General features: G+C 42.7%; 1 protein-coding gene across 5 annotated transcripts in view; it reads left to right on the plus strand.

Annotated features, from left to right (window-relative positions):
* The window catches only part of kmt2cb (lysine (K)-specific methyltransferase 2Cb), a 64406-nt gene extending 44354 nt beyond the window's left edge, over positions 1 to 20052 (plus strand). For 4 of the 5 annotated variants that reach the window (XM_040144022.1, XM_040144024.1, XM_040144026.1 and 1 more), the window contains 26 exons: positions 561 to 758; positions 989 to 2986; positions 4224 to 4537; positions 4660 to 6251; positions 6365 to 6476; positions 6685 to 6751; positions 6842 to 6902; positions 7035 to 7267; positions 8266 to 9903; positions 10160 to 10351; positions 11243 to 11407; positions 11517 to 11646; positions 11861 to 12008; positions 12142 to 12326; positions 12469 to 12605; positions 13011 to 13290; positions 13885 to 14024; positions 14629 to 14742; positions 14856 to 15972; positions 16076 to 16212; positions 16332 to 16474; positions 16616 to 16790; positions 16894 to 17010; positions 17101 to 17174; positions 18005 to 18113; positions 18203 to 20052. In XM_040144022.1, the coding sequence (XP_039999956.1) occupies positions 561 to 758; positions 989 to 2986; positions 4224 to 4537; positions 4660 to 6251; positions 6365 to 6476; positions 6685 to 6751; positions 6842 to 6902; positions 7035 to 7267; positions 8266 to 9903; positions 10160 to 10351; positions 11243 to 11407; positions 11517 to 11646; positions 11861 to 12008; positions 12142 to 12326; positions 12469 to 12605; positions 13011 to 13290; positions 13885 to 14024; positions 14629 to 14742; positions 14856 to 15972; positions 16076 to 16212; positions 16332 to 16474; positions 16616 to 16790; positions 16894 to 17010; positions 17101 to 17174; positions 18005 to 18113; positions 18203 to 18295 (9669 nt within the window). In that variant the 3' untranslated portion in view covers positions 18296 to 20052. The remainder of the gene's footprint in view (positions 1 to 560; positions 759 to 988; positions 2987 to 4223; positions 4538 to 4659; positions 6252 to 6364; positions 6477 to 6684; positions 6752 to 6841; positions 6903 to 7034; positions 7268 to 8265; positions 9904 to 10159; positions 10352 to 11242; positions 11408 to 11516; positions 11647 to 11860; positions 12009 to 12141; positions 12327 to 12468; positions 12606 to 13010; positions 13291 to 13884; positions 14025 to 14628; positions 14743 to 14855; positions 15973 to 16075; positions 16213 to 16331; positions 16475 to 16615; positions 16791 to 16893; positions 17011 to 17100; positions 17175 to 18004; positions 18114 to 18202) is intronic. The other variant, XM_040144025.1, reaches the window with a different exon arrangement.
* Positions 20053 to 20780: the final 728 nt, after the last annotated feature.

Consider the following 20780-nt stretch of genomic DNA (forward strand, 5'->3'; position numbering starts at 1 on the left):
GGATGGTCAGAGAGAGTAGTTTTCTTCTCTTCGTGGATGTTGTAGCTTTCCAGCACCTATCATGTGTTTACCAGTGTAGCAGTGTTCACAAACAGCCAGCATTTTGTTGACACATGCGTGTGGGAGGTTGTAAAATTTGAATGTCATAGCTCTTAACCATCATGCTGTTTTGAGCTTGAAGTCTGCTGTCGGGTAGACAGTAGTAAACTGGATGTTATCTTTTGATATGAACTAGCCTGCTAATACTGAAGTTCCCTTATATCAAGGTGAGATATTGAAGCAAATGCTGTGAAAGAGAATTTAACATTACATACCAGTTTTGTAGTAGTATAAGTGAAATTTCTACAGTTTTACACTTGTTAAACAATGAGGGTTGTACAGGTAGCCTCTTTTCAATGAAATATTGTGTTTATTAAGTATTTATGTCTGATGTGTTTTTGTTTTGCAATTCTGATTGATTTGCTGTACAGGTAGCCTCATTTTTTCTGCAATCTTGTGTTTGTGAAGTATTTATGTTTGATGTATTTTTGTTTTGCAATTGTGATTGATTTGCTGTTTAGCAAAAGGCAAGAGATAACCGAGCAGCCCTGCGCATCAACAAAGTCCAGATGTCGAATGAGACGGTGAAGAGGCATCATCCACAGCAACAGCCCCCTGAGGTGTTTGATCCCAACATACCACTAGACACAGAACTGCTGTTTAAAGACCCTTTGAAACCAAAAGAGTCAGAGCATGAACAAGAGTGGAAGTTTAGACAGGTAAGAGTGTATGCAAGTTGAAGTCAGCGAATGCAGCGGCAGGTCCACTTTATATTAAGACAGCTAAGAAGTGGTGGTTTAGTAAAGCTCCCTAAACAACTTCACTGTCCTCCACATTAACCCTGATGACATTGGTGGTTAGTAGGTCCATTTCATTTTTGGCATGAGACTGATATTTGCTGCATCCCTTTTGATGTCTAATTCCCCTTTTCACTGTGCCCTTCCAACAGCAAATGAGGCAGAAAAGCAAACAGCAAGCCAAAATTGAAGCCACTCAGAAACTGGAGCAAGTTAAGAATGAGCAACTCCAGCAACAACAACAGCAGCAGCAACAGCAGCAGACCAATAACCAGTCAGAGGGAGATGGCACCACCAGTGGGAACCAGAGCCCAGCTTCCCAGCCCAGCAATGGCAGCATGTCCCCAATGCAGCAGCTCAACTCTAAAGAAGCCTTTGCCAGACCACAGCTACCAGGGACGCCTACTTCAGGTCCTCCAGAGGATGTGTTCTTAAGACCCCCTCCTCCCCCTCTATCTGGCCCTTCCTCCCAGCCTCAGTCCCCACAGGTGTTCTCACCAGGTTCCTCTGGTTCCAGACCCTCTTCTCCATGGGACCCATATGCCAAGATGGTTGGCACCCCAAGACCACCAACTCTCGTGCCAAATACATGTCGCAGAATGGCATTGGAATCTGGTAAATCCCCCACTTCCTTGATGGAGCAGCAGGACAGAGGTCGGCCCTCTCCTGCTCATGAATCTTTTGGCTCTCCAACATCCATGAATAATGACCCTTATGCCAAACCTCCGGATACCCCAAGGCCAACTGGGGAAATTGACCCTTTTTTGAAGCCCATGGGTCCGCCTAGGGCCAGTCAGGTTGCTCAGGGAAGACCCCCAATGGGTTCTCCAGGCAGAGACCCGTACTCAAGGCCCATGATAAGAAACGAGGCCTATCAGCGCATGGCCCAGAACAGGATGATTTTGTCTGACCCTTACTCAAGACCTTTACTAACACCAATTCCTGGAAGTAATGAGTCTGGCTCGGTCCCTCTGTTCAAAACACCTATGCCCCCTCCTCAAGCTCAGGATCCCTTCAGCCGACCAGGTCCACATCCTACTGACAGGTTCTCCCAGAATCAGCAGAATGACCCCTATTCTCAACCTCCACATACCCCAAGACCATCTGGGAATGACAGCTTCACCAGTCCTCCTAGAATGGGCCAGCATCCACCTCAGGGGCACGCATTTGCTCAGCCAGGACCAATGACTCAAATGTCTAGAAATCCTTATGCTCATGCACCTTCCACTCCAAGGCCTGACCACTTTACATATGACCCCTTTGCCCAGCCCTCTGGTCTCAACAAGTCAGCTACTGACCCTTTCGCTCAGTCTACAGTTAACCAACGATCCATCAATGAACCCACTGCTCAACCTCGTCCATTTTTTGAGCCCTATGCTCGACCTCCTGGCACCCCACGTCCACATGACAACTACGGTCAGCCATCAAACACCCCTAGCCAATCCTCAGACCATTACTCACAGGCTCCTGCTACTCCACGCCCCAGTGGGATGAACCAGTTCACCCATCAGTCGCACCCTGGACAGAGGATGTCACCTTCCCACTCAGTGGACCCTTATGCTCAGCCACCAGGTACTCCACGGCCCTCAGTGGGGGAGAGGTTTTCCAAGTCACCAGGCAGCCAGAGGGGGCCAATAGAGCCATTTAGTAGTACACCTGGGACATCAAGGCCAGGGAGTAGCGACATGTTTTCTCAGCCGGGGGCCCCCAGACCAATGCTTAATGACCCTTATGCCCAGCCACCAGGGACCCCAAGGCCTGGTCCTGACGGGCTCAGCAGACCAGGGGCAAGGCCAGGACCAATGGGAAGCCAGGACCCTTTCCCCCCACCCCAAGGCAGGCTTCAGGAGCCCTTTCCTCACCCAGGCTCACAAACACCAAAGCACCCAAATGTGTCTGAAGATGGATTTACTCAGTCACCCTCTAGGAGACCCAGTCAGACACCTGGCCATGACCCATTTGAACAACTCCCCATGACCCCTCGTCCACAGCCAACAGAGAAAATGGAAATGAAAGATCAGTCAGGTGTGGGTAACAATGGAACTCTCCCTCAAGACCCAGGCCAACTGTCTAACAACCCACAAATGCCTGGTGCGTCTTCTGAGGCTCAGGGTGTTGCTCTTGCTGAGAGTGAGGAAAGACTCAGACAGGTACGTGAATACTGTTGTCTATGTTCTATTCTAAATCCTTTCATGCATACATGACTATTGAAATGTTAATTTTGCACTGGTGTTTCATTTATTCCAAGTGAATTCTTAACAATGTCTTTAAATTATTAATTGCTGTTGTTGTTGTTGTTTTTGTTGTTGTTGTTGTTATTATTAACGTCATCGTCACATTTGGTCATCATTGCAATCATTGTTGTAATATTTTACTCACCAAGATCTTCAGAGACGTTCATTGCCCTATATTAAAGAAAGCAGTCAGATGATCACACAGGTTGTAAATTAACCTCCATTTTATCCGTACAGCATTTATTTGGAAATGAAACCAAAAGTGAGAACAATTGAGAGATTTGTTAATAATTTTACATTTACCTTCATTTTCTTTTCCACATAAATCAAAACTGGGGGTTTGTTAACAACCCGTCTGATTATTGGATCAAGGCTGTTTCTTAGTTTGATTTGGCTTTATTCTGTCAAAAAACAACCTACACAAAACACACATCCAATTATTAATCAGAAGAACAATTCAGATACAGATTCAATCCAACTTGAAACATACAAATGCAGAAATACTTAAGGAAACAAAATAAAACAAACTATTAACAATAAAAAAGACCTGCCCTGTTTGCTCCATTCTTTGATGGCATCACATCCTTGGATTTCAGCAATGTTAAAGTGAAATGTTTTTTATATCAGATAGGAACAATGGCCCAAAAAAAAAAAAAAAGTCTTAGGTTTTAAAATAAAGATTTAAATTAATTTTAATATTCAAATAGATTTAATAGATTAAAGACATAAAAAATTTGACCTTTATGTCCATGAATACAAGGACAAAAAGGTATAATTAGCCTATGTATTTACAACTATGTAAATACATAGGCTAATCATATACAGTACCTTTTAATAAAACAGGTTACCACCATATGGTTATCTTTACTATAATTCATCAGTGTTTTGCTAACTACTACATTAGAACAATTTAGATGAAAGAAATTAAAACTATATGCGTATTTGCAGAATTGTACAGTGTGTATTAGCTGTAAATGAAAATAGGGACCTTTGACTTGCACTGCTACACATTAGCTGTGTAGAATAAGTAGGCCAAATGAACCAATAACCTGTCTGAACATCTAAAAATACAGTATTATTTTGAGCTTTACATGGCCCATTGACCTTATGTTTAAAAAGGCTTACATTTCTCTATGCTTGTTGTGTTTTAAAGCGACAACGAATTAGAGAACTAATCCTCAAGCAGCAGCAACAGAGGAGTGCAATTCGACAGGAGAGGGGACCTCAGGAACCTGCTGGTAACATAACCCCAGGAACACCACGACCTTGGCCCCAGGAGGGCCCTGGGCTACAAGGGGAAATGTTCAACCGACCTCCTCCACCTTATCCTGGACAAGGACCCATGAGAGGGCCAATGAGGTTTCCTGGACCTTTTCCAGGGGATCAGCGTGTCTCTTTCCCTAATGAGGGACAAATCCCCCGGGGCCCACATCCTGGAGATCCTAATTTGAGACATCAGGGACCAAGGTTTGTGTTGCATTGTTATTGTTTTTATGGTGCTTTGTGTTTCAAATATTCTGTAATTGATAACTCAGCACAACAAATATCCAGAAATGCCCTTTTCTTTATTTGTTTTTATCCTATTTTAGGTTTGCATTTCCACCTGGGGTTCTAGGACCACATGGACCCCAAGAGTTCTTTCCCCGGGGGCAGCACCCAATGCAGGATGTCCCTCCTCAAATGAGACGCTCCATATCTGCAGAAATGGCAAAGAATATGGGAGGCAACCCGATGGGGCTGCCCCAACACTTCCCACCACGTGGTATGCCAGTGCAACAGCACAACATAATGGGCCAGCCTTTCATTGAGCTGCGACACAGAGCAACAGAAAACAGGCCACGTATGCCATTTCCACCAGGAGCCATGCAAGGAGGCAACATAGATCCCAACTTGCAGGTTCAGAGACCAGCAATTTTTCCGGTAGCACCCGATTCCAGGTTCCCCTTAAATCAGGGGTCCAGGATGGTAGACCCCATGACCAGTCAGACTGGCCATGTACAGCTGTCTGCCAGCATGGACAATCTTCATCAGCAAGCACAAATGTCAGGAAACAACCCACTCAAACATTCTCCTTTGATGAGATCCATGAGCCAGCCTGCTTCAAATGAGACCCAGAACATGGCAGCATCAATGATCCTGACTGCACCCCCTGCTGGGCAGACTGAGAATGTATCAGTAGCCAGTAGTGAAGCTGTGGAGGAGAAACTGGATGTGGAAGAATCAGCAGTCAAAGATCTTGAGGACGTGGAGGTGAAAGACTTGGTGGATGCTGACTTGGAAAACCTAAATTTAGATCCCGAAGATGGTAAAGACCTAGACTTGGAGACAAATGACCTACACCTTGATGACTTCTTAACATCTGGGAAATTTGATATAATTGCTTATACAGACCCTGACTTAGATGACATCAAGAAAGACATGTTTAATGAGGAATTGGATCTCAGTGATCCTATAGACGATAATGCTGACACCACAGACATTAACAAAAACTCGAGCACTGAAACTGAGGCTTCTTCCAGTTCAGCATCTGTACTGGCAAAGTCAGAGGCCTCAGGTGAGCAGTCTTCAGCTGAAGTCAAGCTGGAAGCCCCTGGGAATCAGGACTCTGCTTCTTTAGCACCTGGGCAAGAAATTAAAACAGAGGTCAAAGACTGTCAGAAACCACCTGAGGTGCTAGACCAGCAAGCTGCTGGAAACACCTTAACCTCAAACCAGCAGGGAGTGCTCCCTGACTCCACCCCAGTCCTTTCTAGTTTACTCATTAAGCAGCAGCCTGAGGAGCAGTCATTAAATCCAATCGTTGAATCTGTCAGTCAAGGAGGTAACCTCATGCCCCAGCAGAGCCAAGTCACTGACACTCAGCATACCTCCGGACTTACAATGAGTCAAACAATATCCGATGCCACCACTGCAGGAGAACCTTCTATGAGTGGCTTTGGAGCAGACCAGCAAGTTGGGCTAACCCCTGGAGTTGACCAGAGTGGTCTGAGTCAGGCCCAGCAGACAGTGTTGAACCAGGCGATGGGTCAGCACGGCCAACAACAGCGTCCTCTTCTGCTGGAGGAGCAGCCACTCCTATTGCAGGACCTCCTCGACCAGGAGAGGCAGGAGCAACAGCAGCAGAGGCAGATGCAAGCAATGATACGACAGCGTTCCAGCGACTCCTTCTTCCCCAACATTGGTAAATTATTTCGGCCAGAACTTCTCGTTGTCAGTATAGGTTCATGTTTGAGATTGATCCGTTTTTTTTGGCAAAGGGATTATATCTGACCGTGCATTGTTTGTTATTTACAGATTTTGATGCCATCACTGACCCCATCATGAAAGCGAAAATGGTTGCCCTGAAAGGTATCAACAAAGTCATGGTTCAGAACAACATGGGAATGACCCCAATGGTCATGAGCAGGTAAAAAGTTCACTTTGGATCCGCATGAATTTCTTGAATAGAAAATGCAGTACTGGTAGTGGGAGTAGGGGGTTTTAAAGCAACGGCAAAACCAGCGTAATTACCCAGAGACTTGGATATTGTGCAACTATTTAAAGAATTGAAGAATTTCTGCTGTGTTTGATTGTATTATTAAATGGTGCATGGCTGTGGTAATGCTGTATTACAGATTTCCTCCTGGTCCTGTACCACCTTGTCCTGAAAGTACACCGCTTCCTCCACAAGTTGTTGGACAGGTAATGAAACTTCTATTTTTTTCAGACAATATAATTTAAAATAGCCAAGTTGCAAATATATAACAACATACTTGTCAACCTTGCTCTCAGGATGGCAAATTGACACAAGTGGCAAGACCGAATCCTCCAAACTTTGGGCCCGGATTTGTCAGTAAGTTTTGTAAAAAAATATGTATGCATTTTCAACTTTTTGTTTCTGTCAGGACTTAAAATGTTCATATGGTTTTTTTTTTTTCTTTATGCTCTCAAGATTTCTAACAAAAAAGCCTTTTTCTTCTAACAGACAATACTCAGAGGGCTCAATACGAGGAGTGGCTCCAGGAGACTCAGCAACTACTTCAAATGCAGCAGAAGTTTCTGGAAGAGAAGATCGGAGCTCACAGGAAGTCTAAGAAAGCCCTGTCTGCCAAGCAGAGAACAGCTAAGAAGGCAGGGAGAGAGTTCCCTGAGGAGGACGCTGAGCAGCTCAAACATGTCACAGAGCAGCAGGGTGTAGTGCAGAAACAACTGGAGCAGGTAAATGCTCGGCCTGTCAAGCTCCACCTTTGAATTCTATATCAGAGCCACACAATGGCCACCCTAAGCATTGTCCTATGAACAGATTTTAATGTTCAAAGTAGGGACTGGCAAATAACAGCCTGTGGTCAAATATGGCCCTCTGCCAGAGGTATTTGCCCTCACGTTGGAGCATATACCAGACTACATAGAACCATGTTATTGGCAGTGTGTGGTGCTAAAATAAGGTGTAGCAGAAAAACGTTGAAAAAACAAACCATCTTACTTTAATTAAAAATATTGTTTTCTATTATTAAATAATTGAATCATTATTATTTAACCAAATGATATGAATCTCAGACAAAGTGTTGTGAGATAATATCATTTTCAAAGCAAGCTGCATTTCAGCAACACACGGGCATTAGTGTAAGGGTAACATGAGGATAGGATTAACACAAATTATTTATGAGAAACAAATACTTCTGTGGATTCTTAATTGTCATTATCTTCAGTTCTTTGGTACACTTTTGAGAGACATAATTTATTTTTATAGGGAGCAGAGGTGTTGTCTTTCACTGTATCTTAGCTTTATAGCAGACCTAATCAGTATTAAATATTATTAAGTAATTGCTAAAATGGATAATATAGGTATAAGGTATGCATAGGAAAGTATACATCGAGCTATTTTATCTCCAAGTAGACTTTAAAAATTATATCCAAACAAACAGAAAAATTCAAAGCACACAGTATCCACTGTCACAGTCAACCTGCTTTGACTCGCTAAAAGAGCAGTGCTGAAAAAAAGGATTTTGGGTGATTGTACTTTCAAACTCTAGTTGTAAAGTTAAATCCTTCAGCTGCAATTTAAAAGCAAAATCACTTCCTCCCTTGGGTAAACCTGTCCTCATAAGTTTTTCTTTTAAATGTGATAAAACACCTTGCAAGCAATACATAATTTCAGTTTAATTCTCATAGACAACCTCACATTTTTTGTGAATATGTCTTCTGTTTTGTTCCAGATTCGCAAGCAGCAGAAGGAGCATGCTGAACTTATAGAGGAGTACAGAGTGAAACACCAGCAAAACAATATGACACCCATAATGCCTGGGCTGCACCCAATGCCAGGCCCTGCAGGCATGGTCCCCAGTGGACCACCAATGGTCCAGCCTCCTATGAACCCCATGATGCAGATGCCACTTCATTCTGGCCAGACAAATGCACCTCCACGTATGCCGAACCCACCGCCTGGCTGGCATCCAGGTGCTCCCATTCCCATGGTCGGACCGGGAATGCCACCAATAATGCCCCCCCAGGTACCTGTAGGGAATCCAGGCCAGCCCCATCAGATGCCAATGGGTAACATACCTCAGCACCCACAAATGCCTGTGGAGCCCCAAGCACCACCAGCTCCACCAGGTGGTGTAAAACCCATACAAGCAGGTGGTGTGAAGTTTGACGACAACAACCCATTCAGTGAAGGCTTCCAGGAGCGGGAGAGGAGGGAAAGGCTTAGGGAGCAGCAGGAAAGACAGCGGGTACAGCTCATGCAGGAAGTCGAACGACAGAGAGCCCTGAAACACCGTATGGAAATGGAGCAGCAAGGGATGATGGGGCCAGATGGGAACATGGCACCACTTGCTCAGATGCCATTTTTTAATGCAGAGCTGCCACAAGACTTCATTCAGCCTCAGAGGGCCCCTCTACAACAACAGCCTCTAGGACCAGTGTTTCCCCAGCAGCAGGGCATGCAGCCTGGAATGGGCTCACCACCTGGAACATTCATGCAAGGTGAAAGGAGGGCCCTGGTGGGAAATGGGATGATGCCCCCAGATATGGGGCCTGGTTTGGGGCCTGATAATCTTTCCCTGCACACACCTAACTTTCCCCAGGGTCAGCCAAGGCCTCGTCAGTTCAGTGGCCCAGGAATGATGCTTCAGATGCCAGGTGAGGGTCCACCATTTGACTCGGCTACACCCCTACCATCTAACTTTCCGGGCTCAGGTCAGTCTCTTATCCAACTTTACTCCAACATCATCCCGGATGAGAAAGGGAAAAAGAAGAGGAGCCGCAAAAAGAAGAAAGATGATGACGCAGATTCAGTCAAGACACCTTCAACTCCACACTCTGACCTAACAGCCCCCCTCACACCATGCGTCTCAGACACCTCCTCAACTCCAACCAGAAACACCCATCTCTTCGGAGATCAAGACTTGTCAAGGTCCCCCTTACTGGGATCCTCCACTCCTAGTCACTCAGAGCTGGAAAGGCAGCTTTCTGGAGGACAGTCGGGACAACCTGGTCTCTCATCAGACACAGCAAGGACACAGGCTCAGGATCATGACAGGATCCTCAACAACATAAAGCTGGAGCAGACTGATGCCATTGAGTGTCATGGGCCAAGAGAAGGGCCCATCGGCTCAGAAATGAGTTCTGTGAAGGAGGAGGGTAGTAAAGGAAGCACTTCTCCCTTCCCTGCAGGGCAAAGTCCAAACAAGGGTGAGGCTGGCAATGAACTACTAAAACACCTTCTGAAGAACAAGAGTACACCTCCACCTGGATTGCCCCAGCAGAGGTCAGAGGAGAGCCTGCGCTCAGAGGAGGAGGAGCCTGCAGACTGCAAAACCCTGCTGAGGCAAAGTTCCATGGACAGCAATGGGGTCAGTCTTTGTTTTAGTCATACAGTTATAGAGCACTGAGGGGGTGATCAACATAGTGAGTCATAGACGGGGTAAAAGATTCAGATTGAAAGCACATTATAGTTAAATAGGTATGACTCATAGCTGCCAGTTTTTCTATGAGTCATAGTTATGTGTTTGAAAACATCTAATTTGAAGGCATTGTGCCTCTCAAGTAATTTGAAGTTTGTTTATGGCTTTTTATGCAACACCCTCTTTTTTCCCATCTCATCTCCAGGCATACTCAGATGGCACCCCCGACTTTCCTGGGCCTCTGCTCCCTGAACAGGAGAAGAAGAAAGGGAGGAACAAGAGAGCACCAAAAGGAGGAGAGAAACCTGCCTCTCGCTACAAGAAGAGGAAGAAGGAAGGGGATGAGAGGCAACTGATGCACTCTGGCCCTGACAATGTAATGACCCAAATTAAACAGGTAAGATTGATTTTTAACACCTTATCATCTGCTCCTCATACAGCGCTTTGTTTGGAATTTTACATCATAAAAAAACTGCCAGAATAGAAAATTGTCTCTTCCAGTGCACAGACACCAATTTCACATATCATAAGCACATTACTGTAATTAAATACTTTGGATGACAATTGCACACCCAGGTATGGGTAGTTGTTATTATACAGGGAAGTGGAAGGGGATGCATGATTATATTGCAGGTCCCTCATTGATTGATGCTTCTTAACATAAACTTTATGAAGCTAACTTGCTTGTTAGAAATGTAGTATGATTTCTTCTCATCATCACATTTAATACAGCTTAGCAAAAACTAAATGTGCATGTACTGTTAGTTTCTCACAAGTATAACATGGATTTTGCTAAAAGGGAAATCACAGCTATGACTGTTAACTCTCCTTTATTAACTAATGAAGAGTTTGTGTATTTGATCTTAAAAGAAAAAAACTGAGTGAAAAAGATGAATGACCTGCTTATTTTATTAAATAATAAACAAGTAAACAAAGGGGGGGTAACCAAAAACCTTCTTGCTGGTCATTTAAACATATCAATGTTAACACATTCTGCAGATAAAAAAAAATTATGTAAGAAGTTATCATTCTACCCAAGATTAATGATGCTAGGTATGCTGGGTTCGATCATAAATATAGCGTATGCCTATACCTTATGTCTTGTTTTTGTTAGTTTTTTTTTTTTTTTTTAATTATTATTTTCTATATATAAAAATATATAATTCTGTTGTATCATTTTGTTTGTGTTTCCCTGTAGTGGTTTGTTTTAGAAAAACCACTGCACAAAACATACTTGTTCTGATTTTACTCTTATCACTTCCCCTTGGTTGTTTGTTCTCTTAAACAGCAGCTCTCCCTGCTGCCCCTAATGGAGCCCCTGATTGGGGTCAACTTTGCCCATTTTGCTCCCTATGGCAGCGGCCAGGTCAATGGAGAGAACCTCTTATCTGGGACTTTTGGCAGCGCCACACTAGATGGAGTCTCTGACTATTACTCCCAACTGGCCTACAAGGTGCTTACCTGCTTCCCTTACCATGTTTAAACTGGGTAAACAGAGTTATGTGTCTTAAGTGTGTCTGCAGCATGGTGTGCTGACATTGCACTGGTGTTTATTCCTGCAGCAGAGTAACCTGAGTAATCCACCAACACCGCCGGCATCTCTTCCTCCCACCCCACCACCCGTGAACCGACAGAAAATGATCAACGGATTTGCCACGACAGAAGAGCTGGCCAGCAAAGCTGCTGCCATGGGTAAGAATGCATGAGGGTGTATCTTGTCACATTTCTGAAGACTTCTAAAGAGCAATTTCTAACAGAAGATTTAGTGACAGGGTGACATTTTCCCCACTATCTCACATTACACAACTGGTTCATCAAAACAAAGCAGATATGGTGTATTTCCATCATTACAGACAAGCGTTGTGCATGTACATTCATAATGACATTGTGCTCCTTTTTCATATAGTGTCCAAAGGCCTGGTCCCAAAGCCACTACATGTCCCATTTAGGACTGAGGAAGATCTGCTAGCTAGGGCCATTGCGCAGGGACCCAAAACTGTAGATGTTCCAGCCTCCCTCCCCACCCCTCCACACAACAACCAGGAGGAGCTCAGGTAACGAATGAATAACAATAATTCTTTCACAGACTTAAAGCACCATTATTATTTCAATTTTGATCAATTTTGGTTGCATGTTTGTGACAGAGGTGGTAAATTATTTTCTTTTTTCCTCACCAAATGTTAACAGTAACAGAGGGCAGGAGCCTTGCAAAGACAGAGACACACCTGACAGCTTTGTTCCATCCTCATCTCCTGAGAGTGTGGTTGGCATGGAGATCAGTCGCTACCCAGACCTTTCTCTGGTGAAGGAAGAGCCACCATCCCCCTGCCTTTCTCCTGTCCTCCCCATGCTTCCTGCGCCTGATGGGAAAGGTAAATATACACAACTCCACTATAATTAAAAACTAATCATCATATTGGATGTGTTTGTGTATGCAATTGAAACACACAGTTCTAGCATACCTTAACGGTGTGGAAGAAGTTTTTATGAATTTCCTCCTTTTTTATCCTGTAGGGTCAGAGATCAAACTGCAAGATATCAAAACTGAGCCGTCTACAATGTTCTTCGGCTCCCCCTTTGTCCCTGTGTCTAATGATTCCAAACAAAGGCTGGTGTCTGTAGCTATCACACTGAGACCAGCTGCAGCTGAGGTAAGAATACTTACATTTACTGTGATTTCACAGCAATTCAGAATAGATTTAGACCCACTTTTTGTTTCTAGTGCTCTCAGTCATTAACAGTGAATTAAAAATGGGCAAAATCTGGCCAGGCAGTGAGGGATGAAATATTAACTGCTCCTTATTTATATTCTACCCAAAGTAATTTTTTTTCATTTTTGTTTTTTATTAATGAGATAAAGGAAGGTATTATTTAAAAAAAAAAAAAAAAAAGAAACAAACAAACAAAAAAAAACTTCATGTTTTTTGCACAGATTGTATTATGGCTATTCTTATTAGTTCTTACATACAAGCATCAAGCATCACAAAAACTGCCAGGGATGTTAACAGACAAGCCAAAAAATATATATATATTTTTTTTCTTTTTTCTTCCCTCAGAATATCACGGGTGTAGTGGCAGCCATTTCAGACCTACTGTGTGTGAAGATCCCCAGCAGCTATGAGGTCAGCAGCACCCCAGACAGGGGGCCGCTATCTATGCTCAGTGGCGCAAGGGTGGGCCCCCATTGCATGGAGCATCGGCCTCCCATGCATTTCCACGGACAAGGAGACAATGGAGGGCTTCACGGGCGGACCGGACAGATAAGACCCAGTGGAGCACAGGGGATGATGCAACAGCAACAGGCACATCATTTCCGCTTCCATCCCAACAGCCCAGGTGAGCGAATTAGCCTAAATTAAACAAAAGCATCTCTGATTCCCCCAGTACTGCAGTACAGCGTTTAACTGAAATGTCATGTCTGATTTAAGCGTAATATAATGACTTCCTGTGAAAAAACACAAAGCAGCAATGCAATCTCAATATGTAATTGTTTCCGCAGGAGTGATAATCTTTCGTACTGTTTTGTTTTGTTTTGTTATGAGTTGAATGGGGTTTAGGGCAGCATATTGCCCAGGTGCTGGCGTCCTTACTGATTTCTGTGATTCTCTCAGCTAATGAAATAGAGTAAACAATTTTTGTTTAGAAGACTGTGGCATAAAGAAGTCCTGATTATTGGTGTCAAAACCCCAATAACATGCCTAATGAGTATTGTCAGCACAGAACAATGTGGATAAGAAATTGGACATCTCAATGGTAATTGCTTCAATTGTCTAGTTTCATTTCTTGTACTGCTTTAATAAGGTGTTTTATTTTCCAAGCTAATGTTTATTTGTTTACTTAAAGTCAGTATCATACCTCTGCAGGTTTACAATCAAAGAATGTATTTTCAAATTGATATAATTTTTAAAAACATTCTTTCTGTTGCATCAGGCGCTGCTATAGCTCGAGGACCTGACCATAAGACCCCTGCCAGCCCTGGTTGTAAACCAAAGTGGTGCTGCCACTGTAAGGTGGTGGTTCTGGGAAATGGAGTACAGAAATCCATGAAAGAGCTCCCTGCCCACATGAAGGTAACAAATCGAATAGGCCTAAGTACTCTTCAGGGCAGTAGGGTGGTTTATTAAGCCGGCATATCACCCTTTAACTGGAGCACTTGGATGGCAAAGGTGTGAGTTTTACACCATTTTAGCTGAATGGACAGAGGAAAAACAACTTCCCAGTTTCTTTACCAAAAGATCACAGTAGCAGCTATAAGATCGTCAAAAAGCTCTACAACAAAGGGGTCTAATAAAGTACAACATGCTTTAAATATACAGTACATATATTCTGTATAGTTCCAGTTCATAAAAAGTCCTCTGTCAAACAGGGCCACACACATCCATATATATTCATACACACACAGTACTGCAGTAATACTGCATGTATCCTCTGATTATGTAAATCCTGCCTGCTGGTGTTAAATCCATTTCGGATCAATTAGTGGGTTAAACAGCATACCCCATGACGTCAGTCTCGAGAGAATTTTGGTTATTTAAATATTGTATGTTTTTTATGTTTATTTCATAACTTCTTTTCATGTCAGTTGAGTTTAAGTAGTTCACATTGGTCAGGCTTTGATTTAACAACTCATTCCATATTCAGTCTGTTACAACTTGGACTAATTTGTCTCACTAGGAATCTGAGGGCCGTTTGAAATCTGAAGAAGACCTGGTCTTCTGCAGTCACAGCTGCTTCCTTCTCTACTGTTCCACATCACCACTGCAGTCTAGATCAGCCACAGAAACTAAGGTTTGTACCAGTGTAACATATGCAGAAACACCACGGTGAATCTAAATAACATGCCGTTAATGTGACTGTTTTGTGTTTTGCTGATTGTCATTGCTCTTTTCCCATATTTTCAGGAATCGATGTCCCTCCTCCCAGCCTCAGAGCAAACTGAGAGCCTTTCTAGAGCCCAGCACCAGTACAGTAACAACGTGTCATCGCTGGATGTTCATTGCCTAGCCCAGCTTCAGCCCAAGCAGTCTCCCCCGTCTACCCCACCTATCCCCTTCCCAACGGCAGGCGAGACACCAAAGATGGAGACAAAGTCTGATGCCATCAAAATGACGGTAAAGCTGAAGGCCCGGCCAAGGTCCCATGATGGCTGGCACCAGGGGAAAAGACAGAAAGGACTCCGATGGAGGAAGTGGACTGTCCAGGTAATGGTGCCTAGAGGGAATTCCCAACTCCCAGATGAGGATAAAATTGATGAGCTCCTCAACAAACTTGGGGCCTCCCTGCGCCCTCCCGCCTCACTCCGGGACCACAGGCGTTGCTGTTTCTGCCACCAGTTTGGAGATGGGATCACTGATGGCCCTGCTAGGCTGCTGAATCTCGATCTTGATGTATGGGTTCACCTAAACTGTGCCCTGTGGTCAACAGAGGTGTACGAGACCCAGGCTGGCGCCCTCATAAACGTGGAGCTTGCACTGCGTCGTGGTCAAACAGTACGCTGTGCCTACTGCCAGCAAACTGGAGCCACCAGCGGCTGCCACCGCCTACGCTGCACTAACGTCTACCATTTCACCTGTGCTCTGCAAGCTCAGTGCACCTTCTTCAAGGACAAGACCATGCTATGTCATGCGCACAGGCCCCGGGGAACAGCAGGACAAGCACTGGAGCATGAGCTGCGTTGCTTCGCTGTCTTCCGACGTGTCTACGTCCAAAGAGATGAAGTGCGTCAGATCGCCACTGCGGTGCAGCAGCCTGAGTTAGGCTTCACCTTTCGAGTCGGCAGCCTGGTGTTGCATGCAATGGGCCAGCTAACCCCTCTTCAAATGGCAGCTTTCCATTCCCCAACAGCCATTTTTCCAGTTGGCTACGAAGCTTGCCGCATTTACTGGAGTATGCGCCATGGCAATCGCCGTTGCCGCTATGTCTGTTCCGTTGAAGACAAAGAGGGACTGCCAGAGTTTACCATCAGAGTCATCGAACAGGGCTACCAAGACCTGGTCCTGACTGACACCTCTGCTAAAGGTTTGTCCTCACTAATTCCTCACAGAAATATGATTGTCGTCTATTCCAGCCTTTTCAGAGTATAGTTTTTAACAATCACGCGTGCTTGTCTCACTGTAAATAGGAGTTTGGGATAAGGTTCTGGGTCCCGTTGCTGAGAAAAGAACTGAATCAGGCACTCTGAAGCTGTTCCCTGTTTACCTGAAAGGAGAGGACCTGTTTGGGCTCACAGTCCCTGCAGTCACCAAGATCACTGAATCGGTTTGTAGCTGCTTTTTGCGATTTTTACTCAGGTTAAAGAATATGACATGTAAACAAATGTACAGATCATATTCTGTAGAGGCTGCAGCATATAACTCCTTTTCACTAATTTATTTCAGCTCCCAGGAGTGGAGGCTTGTGACCGGTACTCGTTCCGTTATGGACGCAACCCTCTTGTGGAGTTGCCTCTCATGTTCAATCCAGCTGGCAGTGCCCGTGCCCAGCCAAGGACAAGCTCCCACTACACTTCACTGGTGATAAGGTACCTTTGGGTGAAGTTGACATAAAATTTTGGTCATAGGTTGTCCTGCAGGATTTCCATAATTCACAATATTCCAAAAATATTACTGAATTATTGTTTTTTATATTGTTGTTGTCATGACTTCCCCCTCTCAAAATAAAGGCCACAACCACAGGTTGTATCCAGTAGCAATGCCAGATCTAACCAGAATGTGGCCCAAGGAGAAGGTGGTGCCCCCCATAGCAAGCCTCCAGTAGTGCATCCCAGGTCCTCTCAGTATCGCTGGATGAAGAGTGAGTGGAGAGCCAATGTCTATCTTGCTCGCTCCCGCATCCAGGTGAGTCTTAAAATAAATATTCGGTTTAATTTTCATTTATGATGTAGTGAGACTACTGCTTCTGGACTGCTGCGGACAAACTGAATTTGTCATGTATTCACAGGGCTTGGGGCTGTTTGCTGCTAGAGACATTGAAAAACAAACTATGGTAATCGAGTACAATGGAACCATCCTCCGAAATGAGGTTGCCATCAGGAAGGAGAAGATCTATAGATCTCAGGTACACATTTGTGATAAAAAGTTTTTGAGCTAAAATTCCTTTTGTGTAAAGTTAGGTTCTCTAGCACGTAAATTCTCTCTCCCTTTATAGAACCGAGCAGTTTTCATGTTCCGCATCGACAGCGAACATGTTGTTGATGCCACTCGAACTGGAGGGCTCGCAAGGTACAATGAGATTCCATGTGCATTGTCTGTGGTCATTTTGTTTGTTTTATTTTTTTCTTTTTAAATATGATTGCAGTTTGTATTTTCTGGACAAAGTTTTGTCGCAAAACACACATGTAATAAACAAAGGATTAGGTATTTAAACATGGCAACCCATTTATTTCAATGAAAGCTTCTGACTCAGCATATACGCAAAGTTTCTGTTACCTCATGTCCTCCCTGGGTGCTAACCACATATTGCTTGCCACCACGGAGCTCCTGCGTTAGTGGCTTTGCCTGCAAAAATAAATGTAACATGAAACTGATATCTTGACTCAGCTTTTGTTGGTTTTTAAATACAATGTACACTAGAAGTGATACTTCAAGTTGTGATAATATTTTTGTAACAAATGTGTGCGGGGTGAAGTCTTTCATGGTACTGCAGCTCCAACTTTGGCACAGGGTTGTGCTTACATATTAAAAGAACTGGATGGTGTGTTCCAAAATGGCGCCCCATTTATTCTACTACGCCACTGTTGCCTCACAGCCCGGTGCTGTTGCTGGAGCCACAGATTGAAAGCATTTTGCAAGTATTTCAAAAACTTGGCTTATACTTGAATTTGTATAAACATGACAGAATAATAAAAAGTCTGGATTTTAAATGAAAAAAATACAGTATAAATTTTCGAAATTCAGGTCTATTAAAACACTTGAGTTAAGTTCATAATATTAAATTTTTACTATTCTCAATCATTTTAATTGTAAAATGGAACATATAACTGCTTACTTTATATTCATGTGTAGAATTTTGTGTGGTACGGAACAAATCTCTCTTCATTTTTCTTGTACAGATATATCAACCACTCTTGTGCCCCGAACTGCGTTGCTGAGGTGGTAACATTTGAAAGGGGTTACAAAATCATCATCAGCTGCATTCGCAGAATTGAAAAAGGAGAGGAGGTGATTGTCCTTTTGCTTAATTAGACTTAGAGTGTTTGAAATGTGCAGCCGTGATGCTGAGAACTGATGTTTCTGTCTGTGCTCTCCAGCTGTGTTTCGACTACCAGTTTGACACCGTGGAGGGTCAGCACAAGATCGCCTGCCACTGTGGAGCTCCTGAATGCAGGAAGTGGATTAACTAAGGAAAACGACAAACCTAAATGCATTCCTTGCTATAGTGTGTGGATGCTGGGATCTCTGCACAGGAGAAAAAAAGCTTCACACTAAAGTCATTTTATGAATGAGCAGAAGGCCTGAAACCCTTGGAGGAGATGAATGAGTTTGCGTGTTGGTTCATTAAGATCATGGGAAAATCATGGGTGGAGGAAGGGAAAATGTAACACAGTAGCAGGATGTGACTTGTGCCATATGTGAGGGGCTCTGTTGTATGAGATGCCTCTGTCTGTCTGTATGTATCTGTGTGTTTGTTTGGTGTACATGGGGTGCAGAATCCACCAGCGAATGAGAAAGCACTGTGCAGGGTGCGGCCTTATTGCTTACTAAGGGCAGGCCCTTTTGTTTCATACTGTTAATGTATACCGTATGACTAAATGTAGACATCACTGAATGAGGAATGTACAGCAATGAATACTGCGAAGGGAATATTAACTTGCACTAAAAAAAAAGAAAAATAAATGAAAAAAAAACAAAACACACACACACAAAAACTTTTAAAATACTTGATTCCATGAGTCAGTTTTATCCTAGGTCTCTGTCATGTGATTTGTGTGGAATTCGAGAGGTTTTGTATTTATTACTGAGTGAATGAATTTTATTCTCAAAATGATGAGATTGAGTTGAAGAAGGCTAGATTGCTATTGTTTTTGAAGATTGAAGAAGACATGCTGTTACTTTTGTATAAATGTACATAAAGAAAACTATAGGAATAACCGACCAAATACTACCTTAACCTTCTTGATGTTTGGGTGTTTTTGAATTGTTTCTGTTCTGTTTGTCATTGAAATTTATTTAAGATGGACGTTATTTCAGTTTGAGAGTATATATTATGATTATTCTGTACAGAATTTGTAATATAACCACAATAATTCACAAAGTATTTTTGTTGTATTAAAAGTAAGGTATTGTAGCGTATTGTTTTGTGACTTACACATACTTTGACCACTCAAAAAAGAAATATTTTTGTTGACTAACGTAACGCGTTATCAGTTACAGAATCAAAGAAAAAAAACTCTTCAAATAGTAAGAGATCGTTGTGATCTGTTTGCTGTTAATCAGGTTTGATTTTAAAGAACTGTGAATTAGGTTTTGAAACCCAAAAAACAACTTTTTAACTTTTTAACACAAATAGGAACACCAACATGTATTTATCCGTTTCTGTTTTTACTTTACTTTTAAAACAAGGTGCAAACGTCTAATGATGTTGTGAATTAGACGAACCAGTGTGTGACAGGAAGAATGGGGAACTCTTATTTGGAACCAGAGGTTGTTCTACTTTTTTGGACAGAAATGGCATTTTCATTCATCAGAAATATTTCTTATACTGACACTTCACAAGTCACATGCTTAGAAACGGAAGAGTTTTTGCGTGCACAATTTCAAGTTGACTGTAAAATTTTGGAGACAGTCTTAGAACTTGTAATGTATATGGCATGTATTTTTTTAACTTTCCGAAGACTCAATTGTATATATTTTCTCAATGAATGGTTGTAACAAAATTGGTTCTTGATATTTTTCTTCTCTTGTATGATATTACATCATCCTGCCAGTGTGTTTGTGCTACATTTTCTTGGTCGTGTAAAGTAGTCAGATTTTTTTTTTCTCTTTCTATCTTTCTTTCTTTCTTTTTTTTTGAAAAACCCTTTTGAAGTGTACAGAGTATGGAGTTTGTGGAATTGAATTTAGAAACATTTACAAAAATAAACTATTTTACATGTTAAAAGGCTGTGTATACTGTTTATCATTACTATACATTTTCAATCAAGTAATTTGAGTTTTTTATAGCTATTTCGGACTTTACAGAAACAGCCAAATAAGGCAACAACAGTTAATTACAGGAAAAATTGTAGGTATATTTAATAGTTTCTTTTAGAGTCAGTTGTGTATTGTCAAGGAGTGTGAGCTTGTGTCCTCTTTAGGGCTGCAGCAATAAGTTTCATTAGCAAATATTTTGTCAAAAAATTGTTTGGTCTATGAAATGTCTGAAGATGGTGAAAACGCCAATTACAATTCTCAAGAACTAAAACTGACATATTTAGTTTGTTTATCATCATAGAAGACTGAGAAAATCAGTCTTCAGATTCATCATTGGATCACATGGAGTGTCCTGACCCCTAGGTATAAAAATACATGGTCATTCTGGGTACAGTTTCACTGAATTTTTAATCTGTCTGTTCTGTGTGCGGGACCTCGATGTTTCTCAAACATCCCAGAATCAGTCCTGGGAGTCTCACAGCAGGTCTGACTGACTAAAAATACTGCAGTCTCTAGAAACCTCTGATACTGCTAGAACATTTTCAAAACATCTTACATGCACTTTAATAAAGGAGTAGAAACTACCTGACTTTCATTATTCCAGTTAAGGCTGTGCTTAAATGTTGAATATTGTTGTTAATTAAATTGCCACCAACTTGACACACATCAAGTCGGGGGTCTGGTTATAGCATAAGA

This window comes from Xiphias gladius, chromosome 14 (genome assembly GCF_016859285.1).
Source record: "Xiphias gladius isolate SHS-SW01 ecotype Sanya breed wild chromosome 14, ASM1685928v1, whole genome shotgun sequence".
NCBI classification, from domain to species: Eukaryota; Metazoa; Chordata; class Actinopteri; order Istiophoriformes; family Xiphiidae; genus Xiphias; species Xiphias gladius.